At 36.4% G+C, this 19,169-nt stretch overlaps 2 protein-coding genes across 3 annotated transcripts; one reads left to right on the top strand and one right to left on the bottom strand.

The window, feature by feature from the left end:
- Positions 1-384: 384 nt before the first annotated feature.
- Positions 385-11,932, bottom strand: bsf (bicoid stability factor). Its single transcript, XM_028174409.2, has 9 exons — positions 11,674-11,932; positions 10,429-10,616; positions 8,718-8,916; positions 7,420-7,738; positions 5,783-7,339; positions 5,252-5,488; positions 5,020-5,166; positions 2,380-3,094; positions 385-1,028 (listed from the first exon to the last, which is right to left on the bottom strand). The coding sequence occupies exons 1-9, from the start codon at positions 11,805-11,807 to the stop codon at positions 595-597; spliced, it is 3,930 nt and encodes a 1,309-aa protein (XP_028030210.2). The 5' UTR covers positions 11,808-11,932; the 3' UTR covers positions 385-594.
- A 3,352-nt stretch (positions 11,933-15,284) lies between these two features.
- Positions 15,285-17,488, top strand: Mdh1 (malate dehydrogenase 1). Of its 2 annotated transcripts, none has more exons than XM_028174479.2 (2): positions 15,285-15,699; positions 16,203-17,488. In XM_028174479.2, exons 1-2 carry the CDS (start codon positions 15,697-15,699, stop codon positions 17,193-17,195), a joined length of 996 nt encoding a protein of 331 aa, XP_028030280.2. In that variant the 5' UTR covers positions 15,285-15,696; the 3' UTR covers positions 17,196-17,488. The 2 variants fall into 2 exon arrangements, with proteins under 2 accessions (XP_028030280.2, XP_089587959.1); XM_089731833.1 differs by lacking the exon at positions 15,285-15,699 and adding an exon at positions 15,766-16,062.
- The last annotated feature ends 1,681 nt before the right edge of the window (positions 17,489-19,169 follow it).

Here is a 19,169-nt window from a genome sequence, read left to right as displayed (position 1 = left end):
AAAAGTAATCTACGATTTGTTACAATAAATTTATTTTCAATTTTTTTGTTGGATTCTCTATAAAAGCGTTTTTTATTCATTCATTTTTTAGTTTAAGTAGCATTCTGCATCATAAGTTATTCATGTAAATTCACGCGAACACAACCGTTTCCAATCTGCTAAGTGAAAAAAAGAAGGCGCTCAAATGAATTTGTTTTAAATGCCGAAAATAAATAACTATGTAACTGTTTAAAATATTCAATTGTCATCGGTCCTTGATAAGTAAGCCAAATTTCGAGTTAATCTGATGTTTTGAAGGGGTCAAAATCACGTTCAAAGATTCCGTTACATACATATTAACGTACATTAAGAAGCTAATAAAAGCGTATTAAAAATAAAACAATGTATATTTTTAATTTTATTTTGGAATTAAATTAATATCTACATATCTGAACATTTGAAATTATATTAGGAAAACTAAGCTATCACTGACTAACATATTACAAGGACACATTTTCAACTCAAGATTATACTGGTAGTTAGTTTTTGAATTTGAAAATTTACCAGCAACATAAAACTAAAGATTATAAACCTATGGGAGTCGTGTTCGCGTTACTAAATTTCGAACTGTTTAAATTCTTTTCCAGTTGCTTCGATTGCTGACTTTAATCTCAACAAACTTGATTTGTTAATGTGCTCTTTTGGTACACCTTGTTGAATAGCATCACTCAGCAACGCTTCAGCAGCCGCGATGTTGTTGTTCAGTAAGTAATAGTTCATTAATCTTGAATACGCATTACCTAATGAACTGGTTGGTAAAGTTTTATTTGTTTTCAATGCGTTTATTAATTTCATTATTATTTCTGGTTCGTTTTTAACGAAACTCTCTTGTAGCAGTCTTCTGAATACAATGACCGGTGCCGTAATAAGCCATTTGTTCCATAAGTCTCGTGCTTCTTCGTCTTTTCCTGCCAATATCAGTTCCATCCAAAGTAAATTAACTGGCGTGGTTATACCCTTCGACGCTGCGATTTCCGCTATTTTGGTGCCTGAAAAAAAGATTGACCAAGTGATAAAATTTAAGCTTGGCATGCGTCTGTATTATATTGTTTTTATAAAGTACGAAACGTACTAACAATTTTATAAAATAATCGGCGGGCTGTTCGTGTCTTTTGAAAATTGTAGGTTATAATTTTAGGGAGGATTTATTTTTTTATTTTTTATTGCTTAGATGGGTGAATGAGCTCACAGCCCACCTGGTGTTAAGTGGTTACTGGAGCCCATAGACAACTACAACGTAAATGCGCCACCCACCTTGAGATATAAGTTCTAAGGTCTCAATATAGTTACAACGGCTAAACCACCCTTCAAACCGAAACGCATTACTGCTTCACTTCAGAAATAGGCAGGGCGGTGGTACCTACCCGTGCGGACTCACAATAGGTCCTACCACCAGTGATTACGCAAATTATAATTTTGCGGGTTTGATTTTTATTACACGATGTTATTCCTTCACCGTGGAAGTCAATTGTGAACATTTGTTAAGTACGTATTTCATTCGAAAAATTGGTACCCGCCTGCGGGATTCGAACACCGGTGCATCGCAACAACTAATGCACCGGACATCTTATCCTATAGGCCACGACGACTTCATTTTCTTTCTAAGAAAGTAATGTTTAGCTTAGATATTATGAATATGCTTGTGTAAGGAACCTATTGTGATTAGTCTTGTTTTAGTATTTATGTATTCTTAATTCGAGCCATAAATTTAGAATTATGATTCAAAATAATTATTTTTACATATACTATCTTGTGGTTGAATTGATATCAAGCAGTTACGGAGCATATAGCCACCGCAACTGACTCTTGCCCTTAAGACGCGACATCGAAGTTACATTCCGACATATCCTTTCAAATGTTCTAAGCTGTGAATGAAGATATATATTTTTTTAAATGTGGTCTAATTGGCTTTCGATTTTTACAAATTATCAAACGGTGTGATGTAACAAAACAAATGAGTCGTCTATTATCAAAGGTGGCAATCTGTGCATTTGGACAAAAAAAAATTATTGATATGTCAATACAGATTGATTTGAATATAATCGTCTCCTTCAAAGAATACGGTTCAAAACCTGCATTAAATAAAGGTTAATAGTTAACCTGTTATTTATCTAAGATGTCGTTCAGAAGAGTTTTGTGACTGCCAATGGAATACAAAGTCAATAATTCATTTTTCTGATTTACCAATAATTGTTCAAAAGTCACATTGCCGGCTTTGATAATAGTCGACTCAAATAATGATTATGATCTATTATTCGAAACCAAGTAATTCGATTGTGTTTATCCATACATTCATATTATGTTAGTTGAAATTAGATAGTAGTGTCAAAAATGACTTACATTTTTGAACGAGCTCTGTATCATTAACCAAGTTTGCTAGTGCACTACTTCTAGGGAATTTCCTGAGAGCTATTTCCAAATCCTCGCGTATATTCGCTGCTTCGACAGATTCCAATAAGTTGTCAATGTGTTGTCCACCAGCGCCTCTTCTGAATATCGCCAAAGTCAGTTTATCATCGTACGTAACTTTACGTTTCGTGTTTTCGCTGATATTCTTTCCTAGTTGCTGAATCTTTTCAACGTTTCCCTCCTCGGCCAAATTCTTCAATAAATATTTAACAACATTCGATTTGGGCATGGTGCCTACTTCAATCGATTTAAGCAAGACGTCCATTGCTTGTGCCAAGTTTCCGTCTTTAACAAGGGCCTCGATGTTTGTGGAGATTTCGGCCTTTGTTGGTTTCGGAGGTACTTTAGGTGTGACAATTTTTTGGATTATGTCTTCCTTTTTGGACTGAACTTTTTCTATTTTTTCCGGAATTATAAACGGTACATCTCTGTTCTTTGATTTCAAATGGTTTCCGAGGTAGACAAGAAATTGGTTACTCGGTACTTCGCTTTCTTCTTGAAGCAGTGTCCATAGTCCGAGGGCTTTATCGGTTTCATCAGCATTACAGTATGTAACGAGTAAATGGTAGAAGATGTTTGAGCGATCAATGTGAGAAAGTTCTTTCGTTGCCTCAAGTAATCCTTCCAAGTACTCTGATTTCCCTTCCTGTTGAATTAAAAAAATTTAGGTTTTGTGATAATTTTTATACCAACGAAAAAAATATCGCATTGCAATTTTATCTTAAATGGTTTCTAGGGGCACTGAATATCGTCGTCAACTACTAAGAACTAATTTCATAACTTTCATTATTTGGATTTAAAGTACACGGCAAAAAAAAAAACACTGGCACCGCAATAGCGTTTTATGAATGCTGCTAGAAGATTCGCCGTAATGGTTGTTAAGCAGTATGTGAAACTATGGAGGGTAGAAGTAATGATCATACTCTTTGTGTATGAAAAGAGAGGCCGTTGAAAAGCGACTAATTAAGGTAGACACGTAGCAAGTGATATGGTTGCCAAGGTAACGACAAAAATTATCATATTAAATTTTTAAGCTTAGTATGTACAAATGACTGTTTACCAATCTAACCTAATCTGATGTATATATATCGGCTTATACTTGTATAAGGTGTCATACAGGGGGTATATCAAACTGAAACGTGCTGTATTACCAACAATGTAGATCACGTTAAAAATGAAAAAAAAAAGAATTCTAAATTAGTAATTTCATACAAAAATTAATTTATTAATGATTTCAACTGTTCGACGACAGCTCTGAATTTATACAATAAATAATAGTATAAAAAAAGTAACAAAATACGCTTTTATAGAAAATACAACTAAAAAATGAAAATATATTTTAATAAATTTTAATTTAACTGTGGGGTGCATGGTATCAGCAGTTATAAATATTTTATGAACAGATATGAATAGAAGGGTTATTTCGATAATATCCTGAAAAGTACCCTACGCTTTTTTACAATAAAATCTTTTTTTCTTACACTATTGTTAATTCAAATTTATTAAAATTTATTTTCTATTTTTTAGTTGGACCTTCTATAAAAGCGTATTTTGTTAGTTTTTTAAACTATAATTTATTTTTCAATTGAATTTAATTTTTTTTAAATTTTTTTTAAATATTGAATTATCATCGGTCCTTAATAAGTATACTAAATTTCCAGTTAATCCGACTTTTTGAAGGGGGTCAAAATAATGTTCAAAGATTCCGTTACAAACATACATACGTCTGAAGCTAATAAAAGCGCATTAAAAACAGTACCGTTAGGCAGTTTCTTTTGTTAAAAGTGTCAGAACGAGATAGACAATAACAAATTCGTCGAATACGATAAAAAATGCAACCATATTACTAGGTCCATAAGGCTTAAAAAATCAAAATAATTTTCGACAAACTTATTACGGTGAATGTAACTAAATTTCACCTTTATTGCAAATATAAAAGCTGTTTGATGTGCCGACGCTGGTGGAGTGTTTAAGTGTCAATCAGTTCAGGACAACATGTGACCGTTTTTTTTTTTTTTTTTTAACTCAATTATGTCTCCATATCATCGCGTTTGCTGCGTTTTTGATTTTCTAAAGCAATCCGAAGTTATTGGGATTTTTTAAATATTTTTTACATTAATCAATTTTTTACGGGATTACGGCGGCATTTACGTTGTTGGTATCCTATGAATCATATACGATACCTTACGTAAAACATAATTCAAGAGTTGGCAGAATAATATGTAGTTTGTTATGTTCAAGTATTATACTTTTTATTCCGAAACTATTTATTTACTTGGGAATATATACTTTTTTTCGTCGAATATATATTTTAATAGAACATTATCTAGTTTTCGACTTGATATACCCTTTGTGGGACACCCTGTATGTAACACCATTTTTTTATTGCTTAGATGGGTGGACGAGCTCATAGCCCCCCTGGTGTTAAGTGGTTACTGAAGCCCATAGACATCTACACTCTAAATGCGCCACCCACCTTGAGATATAAGTTCTAAGGTCTCAGTATAGTTACATGTGTAGATTTTTTTAATTAATAAAACATTATATACTATATATTTTTAAAAGTTTTACGTCAACGTATCGCTGACAAGCGTCATCCAAGCGTCTGTGTCGAGCCAGCAGTCCTGGTGTTTCGAGAATACGACGTGCCTGTCTCAGTCTTCCGCACTCAACGAACGCAAGTACTAAATCATGTAAAATGTTTACTTCACCATGTATCTATGAATGTAATAAAATCAATTAATATGGCATACTTTAATATACTTTAAAAAAATATAGGGCAATTTCAATTGAAAAAAATCACCTGTGTACTTAAATCAGCAAGCCACTGTAATTGGTTAGCATCTTCCTTCATAATTAATGCCTTCATCAATTCTCCCTTCCAAGGAGTGCAACGATATTGCTTGCAGCATTTCTCAAATTCAACTAGAGCGCCTTGTACGTCATTGTTAAGAAGGTACGCTTTGATTGTAGGACCAAATAAAACATTCGAAGCCTGGACATAATTGTTTTCGAGCAACGTTTTTGTTACTTCTTTTACCTGAAAATTTAAATTTATTAGGCCTGGCTCAAACAGGAAAACTTAGGAATTACCAGTCCCATTTGCATTATTATAGGATTGGACAAATACTCTATGACGGCTCTCGTATTTGTAAGCCTAGTCTAGTCACATCTACTTATTAATGTAATAAAGAGCTGCTGCAGTGTTAATAGATTTGAAAAGAAAAAAAAAATTATGGCTTCATTATAGTTACTATGTGCAGCCTGTTTAACAAAATAGAGATTTTTTTAAAATAAGTTTTCATGTTTAAAGTAAATTCAAAGACACACTCACTTTTTCACAATCCTTTTGTTCAGCTAAGCTGTTCAAGATTTGCCAACATTTAGAATTAACTAAAAATCCTACATTTTCGGCATCAGAAAATTTATTTTCTATTAAAAACTGTATGGCTTCATCATATCTATTGGTACGGAATAATGCTTGTGCCATTTGAATCAATTTGAGACGACTCAATATGAAATCTTCATTCTTTGATTCAATTTCTGTTCTAATTTCTTTTGCAAGTTCAATCTCATCGTTTTCACATAAAAATTCAAACAACTGTGCTAAAATGGCTGTATTTAACTCGAAATTAGACAATCTAAGTTCACTCAGATAACTTTTGACTTTTTCGATGTTTTTTTCATTAATATAAGCACAGAGCAGTTGTTTTTGAAGACGGTTCACATTGGTGCCCTTTTCCTTTAATCTAGCGATGATGCTTTCGATTTCGAGCGCTGAACGATCATTAGCTTGTTCAGTCCTTCGTGGACTCTCGATTGGAACAGGCTCTAATTGAGACGAACTGAGTTCTGATAGTAATTGCGACACCTTCGTTGTCATATTTTCACCGAGGTATTGGTGTATAGCGTCAGCTGTCTCGATGTCAATACTAAGCCCTTTGGCATAAGCAGCTTCTAAAATACCTTCACTTTCATTCTTAGGTAAACTTTTAACTGCAGATTTGATAATGCGACCGATATCACGTATTTCATTTTTACTATCGTTTTGAGCTTCGTCAGTAGTTAAGTCTTGTTCGGACTGAAGAGGCGGCTTGCTGCTGATAACATGTAAAATGTTGATGAAGGAATTGATATCTTTACTTTTGTAGAGTGCATTAACTAAGGGCCGCCCCACTAAATTGTACTGCCCTCGAGGACGGTATTGCAACGCTATTTCTGATGCCTCATTTATTCTTCCCAATTCCAGGAGATGGATCATCACATTACGTGCAGCATGTATAACTGGCACATTCGCTATTTGAAGTTTAACGATAACACTTTGCGCATTACTTTTTGTGGTCAAGTAAGGTATGACATAATCCCTTAATGTCTCTCCTGATGCTGGAATATTATTTGTGGACATGTCTCGCAGTATTTGCAAGATACCCTCTTCATCTTTTTCCTTACCTTTCTTTACAAGTAAAGGCCAATAGTAATGCTGTCTAACTTCTTTACCTTCGTTTACCAGTTCTTTAAATAGCTTCTGAGCTAGTTCACAATTTCCTGATTGTAGTGCTCCCTCAGTTGCAATGTAAATTGCATTTGGTACAAGACCTTCATGAGTTAAATCCTCGCATGTTTTAATTATAGAGTCTGGGGATCTGTTCAATCTTAGTAAATGTCTCACAAAGAAGGCCCCTTTGAACAGGTTATCTTCGAAATGCGAAGATTTAGGCATAGTCGCAAATATTTTCTTTGCAGTCTCATCAAGTCCTTTGTTAAGCAGTCTCAGAATAAGGTTACAAACATCTTGATTGTAACCTATGCTTTTCTGAAGATGTTTAAATAGATTTTCTACTTTGTCTTCATGTCCTCCAATGGCTAAATGTTCGATTATATCTAATATATCCTAAATAAATGGAATAAAAGTATGAAACACATTTTGAATTCAGTAAGTCTAATATGAACATCTAAAAGAAATAAACATACCTTATCAGTTATGTAAGCATCCTTTTCGTTAGCTAACTGTAGGATGCCTTCGACACCCCCAATATCACCTTGTTTAGCATATCCGCACGCTAATAAAGTATAAGTACGGTTTGATGGTTGCAAACCAGCTCCTGCCATAGTTTCTAATACAGCCTTAGCTCCTTCAGTATCACCATGGAATGCATGACCCATGACTAAAGCGTTCAGAACTGGCTCAGAAACCGGCATGCTTAGCTCCCTCATCTTTTCTAACACTTTGGTTGCTCCCTCGACATCTCCCTCTTGGCAATAACGCCACATGAGTCTCTGATAGGTGACCCTAAATAGTAAATTTAACTTACTTAAGCATTGTGTTAACAACATATGTTATTTATATTGTTGTCTATCAATATTGGGGAAAGTACTCTGAATAATTGTATTTTTTTTTATTGCTTAGATGGATGGACTAACTCACAGCCGACCTGGTGTTAAGTGGTTACTAGAGCCCATAGACATCTACAACGTAAATGCGCCATTCACCTTGAGATATAAGTTCTAAGATCTCAAGTATAGTTACAACGGCTGCCCCGCTCTTTAAATCGAAACGCATTACTGCTGCTACATAAAATGTTCAAAACCTGTCAAACATTCTAATAAGTAGATAAATAACACCTTTTCCGATTTTCTTATCTACCTTGAATTACAATGTTAATATAACCTAGAGATTAGAAAAATGTTGTAATTTTTTTAATGATTCTAATTCTTAATAACTTCGGAATTTGAAAAATTTTGTGCAAAATTATGTAATTATTATTTTATACTAGCTTTTGCCCACGACTTCGTCCGCGTGGAATAGTTCACAAATAAATATGCAAAATTAAATGTATATTTTTCAATATTTCCGAGAGATTTTCTTAATATTTGTTTCCGTAAGAACCTTGTACAGAGTATTAGAAAACTACAAAAAAAAAAATAAGCCAAATCGGTCAAGCCGTTTTCATGTTATGTCGTGACAACGGAAAACGGGTTTCATTTTTATATATATAGATTTCATTGTTTATAATTGGTATTTTAGGGGTATGTATTGTCATTTGAAACTTTGTATTGTAACTAGCATACGTTTCTGTTTTTTATTCCACAATTTCATTTATTTTAGGAAGCAGTCTTAAAGCAGTCTATGGTAGATATAATTGTAATACCAATTAACTGCTCCACTGTAAACTTTATGCCTCAATAATGACTGGCTCTAGTAATTACAGAGTCCTTGAGTTTTTATTCCAATATTGGCCACTGTAAAAATAGCTCTTCATGTTATTTACCTATTTGGCTGTAATCCTTTATTTTCAAGTTCTGTAAGGAACTGTGCAGGCGAGAATGGATGTTGGTTTTCAATGTAAACTCTCAACAATGCATTGTAGTGGGAGATGTCCATTGCGATTCCTCTTTCTGTTAAAACACTCCATATTTTCTGTACAAGTAAGGTTCTTTGTTCTGGTAGCTCTTCTGGGACTAGTTCACCTGAATTTTTAAAGGGAAAATCTTGAGTTTCATGCATTGTATAGTTTAAAATAACAGTATAGCAACAGCAACAGTGGATGAGATGGTGGAATTGACTAAAATGATTTTCTAAGGTCTACCTTTTAATTATTATTGGAGTTATTAATTATTATGTTGCACTTGTTGTTATTGTTTGCATGTTGAGGTTTTGATGAATGATCTTCCAATAACATTGTTTTGTGTAACAGTGATTGGAACTCAAATGTTTTTTTTTTTCTAAAATTGAGGAATTAAATGTGAAATTTAGATTTTTATGGCTCTAAAAAATTTAAATTATATATGATTATCAATTGATTCAATTAGATTAAGTAAATTAGGAAAAATGTAAAAACCAGTAATTATTATGTTTATTTATTGCTTAGATGGGTGGACGAGCTCACAGCCCACCTGGTGTTAAGTGGTTACTGGAGCCCATAGACGTCCACAACGTAAATGCGCCACCCACCTTGAGATACAAGTTCTAAGGTCTCGAGTATAGTTACGACGGCTGCCCCACCCTTCAAAACGAAACGCATTACTGCTTCACGGCAGAAATAGACAGGGTGGTGGTACCCACCCGCGCGGACTCACAAGAGGTCCTACCACCAGTAATTACGCAAATTATAATTTTGCGGGTTTCATTTTTATTACACGATGTTATTTCTTCACCGTGGAAGTCAATCGTGAACATTTGTTGAGTACGTATTTCATTTGAAAAATTGGTACTCGCCTGCGGGATTCAAACACCGGTGCATCGCTTCAACACGAATGCACCGGACGTCTTATCCGTTAGGCCCCGACGACTACAATGGAATGTTAATGGAAGACTATCCACACAAAATAACAATGTCGAAATTTGGGCATTGGCTGTAATTGGCATTTGACCTTTTATACATCCATAAATAACTTTCGAAGCACTGGGAATCAAAATTATTAATTTTTGTGTATGAAAATAGTTCATAATGGACTTGGAAATTTTTCTAAAATGTTTAATCTGATCTAAAAATATTTCAATTGTCCTTATCTTAAAAGGGATCTATGCTTAATATTATATTGGTATTACAAGTGAATTAAAGAAAAGTAACCAAAATACCAATATCGGATCTAAATTTAAAATTTATATCCCATATTGGTTTTCAATGTTATGAATCCAATGGTGACTAAATTACATGGAATAATAATAATTAGCTCCTGTAGGAGGGTTCTTTTAGTTTTAAGGTGGGACCTATGAACTGTTTGAAAACTTATTTCATAAATTTAAGAAAATTCCCAAAACCATTTCTCTAGTTGTGCAGCAAGCATTTTATATAATCCAATAATTATTAAAGACTGCACAAGAATGTGTTGTTCTCTAAAAAACCAGACTACAGAGTTCACTGTCAAAAATGGGATTGTGGCTCTATTTGTAACATATAGTAGTTAGCAGTGAAGAACAGTTTCCTTACAATCAGGGTGTCTTAATGGATAATTATAACTGTGCGATGGATATCTTACCACAACATCTTATAACAAGAAGAGACTGTGAGCTAGTAATGTCATTTTTAGATTGAATTTCATCTAATACTTCATCAATATCTCTTTTTGTGATCCGTCCATATCTTCTAACTTCAGAGTCTAATTTCTGAAGCAGAGGGTCAAGGCTTTCTGTTTTCTTTGTTGTTGCATAATCTCGTACAAAAACACTAAAATTTATTTCAAATTATTAATTTGGATAAGTTTAATACTCTTATCATATTTTTTGCATTATACATGCATGTTTTTGAAACAAGGGTTATCTTAATCTGATCTAATTTTCAATTACTAAAAGCTAAATGTTATGACACAAATTTAATTTAAACTCAGCCCACTGAGTTTCTCGCCGGATCTTCTCAGTGAGTCGCGTTTCCGATCCTGAGGTAGATTCTGCAAAGCATTGCTCTTGCTAGGGTTAGTGTTAGCAACATCGTTTGGTTTGGGCCCAGTGAGCTCACCTTCTGGTTAAGGTTACGCTGAAATGGTCTCTTAAGACCATTAGCTTAGGTAGGAAAAAAAAATGTAGCTCTCAAGACTGCAACATAAACAATCAAATCACCAAATGCTGCTGCATATTGAGTTTAAAGTCACTAATAAATTGAATTCTAGTGAGGTCTAAAGGTCCAAAATATTTAATTTTTTTTTTTTATTTTTTTTTTATTGCTTAGATGGGTGGACGAGCTCACAGCCCACCTGATGTTAAGTGGTTACTGGAGCCCATAGACATCCACAACGTAAATGCGCCACCCACCTTGAGATACAAGTTCTAAGGTCTCAAGTATAGTAACGACGGCTGCCCCACCCTTCAAACCGAAACGCATTACTGCTTCACGGCAGAAATAGGCAGGGTGGTGGTACCCACCCGCGCGGACTCACAAGAGGTCCTACCACCAGTAATTATATTTAAAGTATATTCAGATTAGCATAAAATAATTGTTTTCGATTTTTATTTTATTGTTTATTCCAGTGTTCCTTCTGGGAGCTTTTCAACTGGACTGTATTGATGTGAAATTTACACAATATCACAAGAATAGCTGTAAAGAAAGAACACTACCTTTGTTATTTTATCTGGTTGAATAAAACTGTTGATATGATTATACGACATTCTGAGTTTACTTTTATTACCATTTTGAATTTCAGATTTGATTGTATACTACTCGTTTACATTTACTGGAGAAATTTTCACCAGATTGGGTTTTATATACATTTTGTGACTGTTTCACTTACTTGTTAGCAGCACTTAAGGCTTTAGAGTTGAGGAATGCACTGGCTTCGGCAGTTTTCACAGAATTCAAAATAAGTGTTCTTGCAGCACCCGTAAAGTACCGAACGAATTTCGTTGATCTCAACAACGACGACATGACTGTAATTTGATTGGGCACATTCAAGTAAATTTATCTTATTATATAAATACGGCTTTCAGTGCTAGAACTGCTAGAACAAGAGACAGTATTTTTAGGTTATTTAGCTAAGTATCTACGTTTTTTTTTAAAGGATTTTATGACTTGGTAAATAAGACCTTTTAGTCATGTCTTATTTTAATTTATATGTATATATATATATTTTCTTATTTTTATGAAAAATGATAATATGAAATGAAATGAATGAAGATGATTAATTTCAGGCATTAATCAACTGGGATGAAATTAAATGAAATGAGATGATAGGGGATAAAATATAATCTCAGTAAAATGGTGGTCATTTACTGAAATTTTTTCAGTGGACTTTTTGGAGTATCCCAAAAAGTTACGTCCAGCGGCTTTTTTCCACATTTGTGCTCTTTCACAGATATTAAACAATTTACAAACCATTTTTATTACACATTTAAGCCTGAAGAGACACTAAATAGACAAAATAAAACAAATCACACAACTTCACTTTTCACGTTCCCGCCAAAAAGTCCTATCTCTTTTTAAATTTTACTCTTTGATCATAGTCTTTGATTTTCATTTTTATTCATTATGATTTTATGGCCTGGTCACGAGACTTTTAAGCCCAATAGTTCGTCTGGTCACTCGCTTATCCGTGCTGCCACACCACTCTCTCGTCCTAGTCGTCGAACGACGACCAGGTATCGAAGATTTTGGCAGTATTTGTCAGCAGATTGGGATGGATTGCGTGAGTTTTACGCATCCTACCCATGGGGGCGGTTCTGCTTTTCCTCTGCTGATCCTGACGTCTGTGCGGACCGTCTTAAAGACGTGGTGCTCCAGGGGATGGAATTGTTTATCCCCTCCTCTGAAGTGCCCGTTGGGGGTCGCAGCAGACCCTGGTATAACAATGCCAGCAGGGATGCTGCACACCTCAAGCGGTCCGCATACGTTGCATGGGATGATGCTAGGAGACGTCGGGATCCTAACATCTCAGAGGAAAGGCGGAAATATAACGCCGCTTCCAGGTCCTACAAGAAGGTTATTGCCAGGGCGAAATAGGAGCACGTTGCTAGAATTGGCGAGCGACTGAAGAGCTATCCCTCTGGGAGCCGTGCTTTTTGGTCGCTCGCCAAAGCTGCAGAAGGTAACTTTTGCAGGTCTAGTCTCCCACCACTGCGCAAGTCCGATGACAATCTGGCCCACAGCGCGAAAGAGAAGGCTGACCTTCTGGTCAAACTCTTCGCCTCGAACTCGACTGTGGACGACGGGGGTGCCACACCACCGAACATCCTCCGGTGCGATAGTTCCCTGCCGGAGATCTGCTTTACACAGTGTGCAGTCAGGCGGGAACTCCGACTCCTGGGCATCCATAAGTCGAGCGGGCCAGACGGCATACCTGCAGTGGTTCTGAAAACGTGCGCCCCTGAGCTGACGCCTGCGCTAACGCGTTTGTATCATCTTTCTTATTGCGCTAACAGGGTTCCGTCTTCATGGAAGACCGCCCACGTCCACCTTATCCCCAAGAGGGGTGACCGGTCGGACCCATCGAGCTATAGGCCTATCGCGATAACTTCCTTGCTTTCCAAGGTGATGGAGCGAATAATAAATATACAACTCCTGAAGTATCTTGAGAATCGCCAGCTGATCAGTGACCGACAGTACGGCTTCCGTCACGGTCGCTCAGCTGGCGATCTTCTTGTATACCTTACTCACAGGTGGGCTGAAGCCTTGGAAAGCAAGGGCGAGGCTCTCGCTGTGAGCCTTGACATCGCGAAGGCCTTCGACAGGGTCTGGCATAGGGCACTTCTGTCGAAGCTACCATCTTACGGAATCCCCGAGGGTCTCTGCAAGTGGATCGCTAGCTTTTTGGATGGGCGGAGCATCACGGTCGTTGTAGACGGTGACTGTTCTGATACCATGACCATTAACGCTGGCGTTCCACAAGGTTCGGTGCTCTCCCCCACGCTTTTCAATGACATGCTGTCTATTGATGGCATGCATTGCTATGCGGATGACAGCACGGGGGATGCGCGATATATCGGCCATCAGAGTCTCTCTTGGAGCGTGGTGCAAGAGAAACGATCAAAACTTGTGTCTGAAGTGGAGAACTCTCTGGGGCGAGTCTCCAAATGGGGTGAATTGAACTTGGTTCTGGAACTTGGTTCAATTCAACCCGTTAAAGACACAAGTTTGCGCGTTCACTGCGAAGAAGGACCCCTTTGTCATGGCGCCGCAATTCCAAGGAGTATCCCTGCAACCTTCCGAGAGTATTGGGATACTTGGGGTCGACATTTCGAGTGATGTCCAGTTTCGGAGTCATTTGGAAGGCAAAGCCAAGTTGGCGTCCAAAATGCTGGGAGTCCTCAACAGAGCGAAGCGGTACTTCACGCCTGGACAAAGGCTTTTGCTTTATAAAGCACAAGTCCGGCCTGGCGTGGAGTACTGCTCCCATCTCTGGGCCGGGGCTCCCAAATACCAGCTTCTTCCATTTGACTCCATACAGAGAAGGGCCGTTCGGATTGTCGATAATCCCGGTCTCACGGATCGTTTGGAACCTCTGGGTGTGCGGAGGGACTTCGGTTCCCTCTGTATTTTGTACCGTATGTTCCATGGGGAGTGCTGTTGCCTGTCGATTAGTAGAATTAACCAAAACAGTCTATGGTCAGTAGCATATTAATGCCCGTATCTTTAGACGTTTCGTAAAATAGTCCTCCACTCTTAACTCATCCGATGATGCTCGAGAATTCCCTCCGAACTTACTCGAGTTTGGTATTTTTAGTCGACCATTACAATATTCCTCAACTGTCCTCGAGTGAGGTAGTAATGATGAAAATTTTATCAAGCTAGCATCAAACCCATAGAGTTCTGTAGTCTATGGTCATTGTTTAATGTCAAAGTCAAGCTGCCGTTGTCTGTTTGACATTAGCAGCATTGAATTTGTTTGATGTTTTTGTTGCTGAGTTATTTGTAAACATGTGTGCGTGCGGTAAATTTGAAAGTGTATTATTTATTTTCTAACCCATTATTATTTTAGATTTCGGACCCGGCTTTGTATTTTTATTCGCCGCTTTTGTGTGATTTTGATTGCATCGTGTTGTTGAAGTACTTTTCCACAACCACCAGTTTATTATTATATAAATAAAACTTATAATCGCATTGACTTTATTTATTAGGTAGTAAGCAAAATATGACTCTTAGGTAGGTAAATAAAATAATGAGTTTCAAATGTCTAATCACGAGCCTAAACAAGATTCTAACCTCGAACTATTTGCTTTATTAATAAATATTATCAAAATTAAATTATCAAAATATGCGGGAATTATGCACAGATCCAGGCCATTGCACAACAATATCATATAATTCCATTTGCGGTCCACATACTATTTGGACATTGATAGAAAACCAGCCTTGAGGAACCTTCAAGGTACGTCGCGACATACCTTGACTTGACAGTTCGCTTACTTCACTCCGGTTAGGAAATTTTTCCAAGAACGTTTGAGTGGAGTTTATTTTTACGACTAATCATACCAAAACGCGCGTTGGAGGTTGAGTCGAGTCGAGTTACGCTCGTGTGAACGACTAAAGATACGGGTGTAAGTGTATAATCTATGGTCAGTAGGTAATTTTTCTAAATTATTTCAACAGTTTGACAACTTTGACTTTATACTCATAAATTTATGTAGGTAGGTAGGTACATACGTGGTACATACCTACATACTTATGTTTTATCTATGAATTAAACAGAGCCGGAACTCTACAGAATTTTACTTCTTTAAAGCTTGTGTTTCATCCTCTTTTTCGTTCATCGTCTGAGAGTGCAAAACGTCCGATAATACTTTTAACTAGCTTAACTAGATAATTAAACGGGAATATCAAAATGGTAAGTTATTGCACTTTTGTTGTCCATACTCCAGTGACATTGAAACGACCTTTATTATCGTTTATTACACGTAAATAATTTTCCGTAGTAAAAATAGTTGAAATGTGTTATAGTTTTTTATCACTGAATTGCGTTATGACATGACTTAAAAGAATTCATCACTGTAAACAATAAAATGTAGCTGCCTTCAAATATCAATAACCTAGTGATAGTTAATCTAATAATTATGTAGGTAGATAATCTTTATCACTGATTTTGCCATGACTGTAGACATTTAATTTAGTCGTAATCATGCCTATTTGGTGCTGTGCTGCTTCAGCACCTACAGAAACCCGTGTTGTTAGTGAGGTAGTGGTTATCATGGTGAGACGCTTACTCATTTGTACCCTAAATATTTTTTTTTGTATAATTGAGGAAAGCATAATTTGTAGAGGTATACACTAATGTATTACTTAGTTTAGTACTAGTATTGTATTTGATCAGGTTAATTTGCTATCTTTCAGGCTGAACCTATCAGAGTTGTTGTAACTGGTGCTGCCGGACAAATTGCATACTCACTTCTTTATCAAATTGCGTCTGGAGCAGTTTTTGGACCTCAGCAACCTGTCTTCCTCCACCTTCTTGATATTGCGCCTATGATGGGTGTACTTGAAGGTGTTGTCATGGAGTTGGCCGACTGTGCTCTGCCACTTTTGGCTGGGGTTCTTCCTACAGCAAATCCTGAAGAAGCTTTCAAAGATGTTGCTGCTGCTTTCCTAGTTGGTGCTATGCCCAGAAAGGAAGGTATGGAGAGGAAGGATCTTCTTGCTGCTAATGTGCGCATCTTCAAAGAGCAGGGCCAGGCTTTAGATAAAGTGGCTCGTAAAGATGTGAAGGTCCTTGTTGTTGGCAACCCAGCCAATACAAATGCTCTAATATGTTCTAAATATGCTCCATCTATTCCAAAAGAAAATTTCACTGCCATGACTCGTCTTGATCAAAACAGGGCTCAGTCCCAACTTGCTGCTAAAATTGGAGTACCGGTTAAAGATGTTAAGAGAGTAATCATCTGGGGAAACCATTCATCAACCCAGTTCCCTGATGCTTCGAATGCTGTAGCTATTGTTGGAGGCGCTCAAAAATCTGTTTCTGAAATTATCAATGACGATGCATATTTGAAAGGCGCATTTGTAACAACGGTTCAAAAACGTGGTGCTGCTGTTATTGCTGCCAGGAAAATGTCATCTGCTCTTTCTGCTGCTAAAGCTGCATCAGACCACATGAGAGATTGGTTCCTTGGCACTGAAGACAGATGGGTTAGCATGGGAGTTGTTTCAGATGGATCTTATGGTACTCCGCGTGATGTTGTATATTCATTCCCTGTTACTGTTACCAATGGAAAGTGGAAAATTGTTGAGGGTCTCACTATCTCTGATTTTGCCCGTCAAATGCTCGATGCTACTGGCAAAGAGTTGGTCGAAGAAAAACAGGAGGCTTTAGATGTCTGCAAAGATTGACTGAGTAATCTTTAAGGATAATAATTAGTATAAAATACCACTTACATTAAGTAGGCACAATGCTTATGTAAATTGGTAAGAACAATTTGTTGATATTGTTTTTTTTTGGTATTAACCTAATCATGGCAGGTCAAAAAGCATTATTGTTAAAGCTTTTATCAATGTTTTTATTTTTGTATTAAAGTTGAAGATGTTTCTAAAACATTAAGATTCAATGGTTAAATATTTCATGTCATTTTGTTTATTGAGTTTATCATATCACATATAATCTGATAAAATGTTATTTTGTGAAATTCTTGTTTCATTTATCTTTTAAAAAACTAGTGCCGTTGTCTTATTATCAGTGATAAGAAGTTAACTAATCAATTTTAATTTGGCTTCCCCATAAAAGTACAAAAAGTAATTTTACAGATTATTGAATTTCATGTAAACTAAGAAAAAACTGAAGATTTGGATGTTAACATTAAAAATTAGCTTCCAGATACCTTCATAAAAGTACTTTTAAGATAATGGACAAGTGTGGAATACACTTACAATCAATGTTTACGCAAACATCCATTTATCATTATCAGTGAGGTCAAAGGGTTTCATAATTAGTAGTACTTATATGAGTTATGGAATTGATCAGACCAACTACATAGGTAGTAACGATAATAAATGTTTAATAGCTGAATATGTTTTACAGTGAATTTTGGTTTTAATTGTGTCTAACTCGTCAATTCAGTCTATGCGTAAGTTTTATATTGCTAAGGTGGGTGGACGAGGTCACGGTCCACCTGGTCTTAAGTGGCTACGACAGGCCATAGATAACAACAACGTAAATGCCGCCACGCACCTTGACACATGAAGTCGTCGTGGCCTAAAGGATAAGACGTCCGGTGCAGCCGCGTGAGCGAATACTACATTTGCATAAGTCATTCTCGGACGTACGCAAGTTTTATAGAGCGTGTAACCTTCCTTGTTAGAAAGGGACAATATTGCAGATCATGGGGTGTAGTTATTCTTGAAAATAATGGTTATCGCTATTTGGGTTTTATGGTAGCTATCGGTACAGTGTCACCAATCAATGACATTATGGTATACATATTTATGAGTACATATTTTAATAGATTGTTCCGAAAAAGGGTAAAGTTTCTCCAGTGTGTCCGAATGTAATTTATCGCTATTTATATATTAAGTGTATTTATCTATGGTCGCCATGCTCTGTAGCCCAAGCGGTTTGTAATAAATGTAATAAATGAGGCGCGATGGTGTGTCAACCCTCAGACACAGCCCACTGAGTTTCTCGCCGGATCTTCTCAGTGGGTCGCGTTTCCGATCCGGTGGTAGATTCTGCGAAGCACGACTCTTGCTAGAGTTCGTGTTAACAACGTCTTTAGGTTTGAGCCCCGTGAGCTCACCTACTAGTTAAGGTTACGCTGAAATAGCCTCTCAAGGCTCCCAGCTTAGGAAAGGAAAAAAAAGGTGTGTCATTAGATTTAGTTTAATTGAAGGGCGTCTCTCATGTTTTAATATGCAGAATCTGTGTGTAAGAAATAAATGAGAAGTTAAATTAAAATGGATCTTAATAAATAGGGTAACTATACAACTGATATAAACATTATAAACTAGAAAAGAAAGGTTTTAACATAATTTACAGATAATCTTGTAAGTTGGTGAAGATTACATTGAAAAATTCCGCTTCATACAGTTGATGCAAATAAAAGGGTACGTATTATAAAGCAATATTTGTTACAATTCAACTAGTAGCCGAACGTGAATAACGTAATAGCTACCTACGTTCAGTTTAGAGACCTACCTTTATATCGTTTTTAATTATACCTTTATATCCTTACCTACCCTTGTATTGTTTTTAATTAGCTTATCAAATCAAAGATCAAAATAAAACAAGGAAAAATCAAAGATATAGACATGATGATGACCTTTGATTATTATATAATCAAAGCCTCGAGGCGATTGACCAAGTATTTACGA

The sequence above is a fragment of the Bombyx mandarina genome, chromosome 12 (assembly GCF_030267445.1).
Source record: "Bombyx mandarina strain Sakado chromosome 12, ASM3026744v2".
In the NCBI taxonomy this organism is placed as follows: Eukaryota; Metazoa; Arthropoda; class Insecta; order Lepidoptera; family Bombycidae; genus Bombyx; species Bombyx mandarina.
This window is presented reverse-complemented; position numbering and strand designations above follow the sequence as displayed.

What these genes read in the sequence shown, in the direction of transcription:
- bsf (XM_028174409.2), bottom strand. Translation starts at nt 11,807, where the DNA reads ATGTCGTCGTTGTTGAGATCAACGAAATTCGTTCGGTACTTTACGGGT. An exon ending in GCCTTAAGTGCTGCTAACAA is followed by an intron (nt 10,617 to 11,673) that starts GTAAGTGAAACA and finishes AATAAATTTTAG; the next exon opens with TGTTTTTGTACGAGATTATG. An exon ending in TTGCTGATTTAAGTACACAG is followed by an intron (nt 5,167 to 5,251) that starts GTGATTTTTTTC and finishes TTACATTCATAG; the next exon opens with ATACATGGTGAAGTAAACAT.
- Mdh1 (XM_089731833.1), top strand. Translation starts at nt 15,991, where the DNA reads ATGCCTATTTGGTGCTGTGCTGCTTCAGCACCTACAGAAACCCGTGTT. An exon ending in GTGAGGTAGTGGTTATCATG is followed by an intron (nt 16,063 to 16,202) that starts GTGAGACGCTTA and finishes GCTATCTTTCAG; the next exon opens with GCTGAACCTATCAGAGTTGT.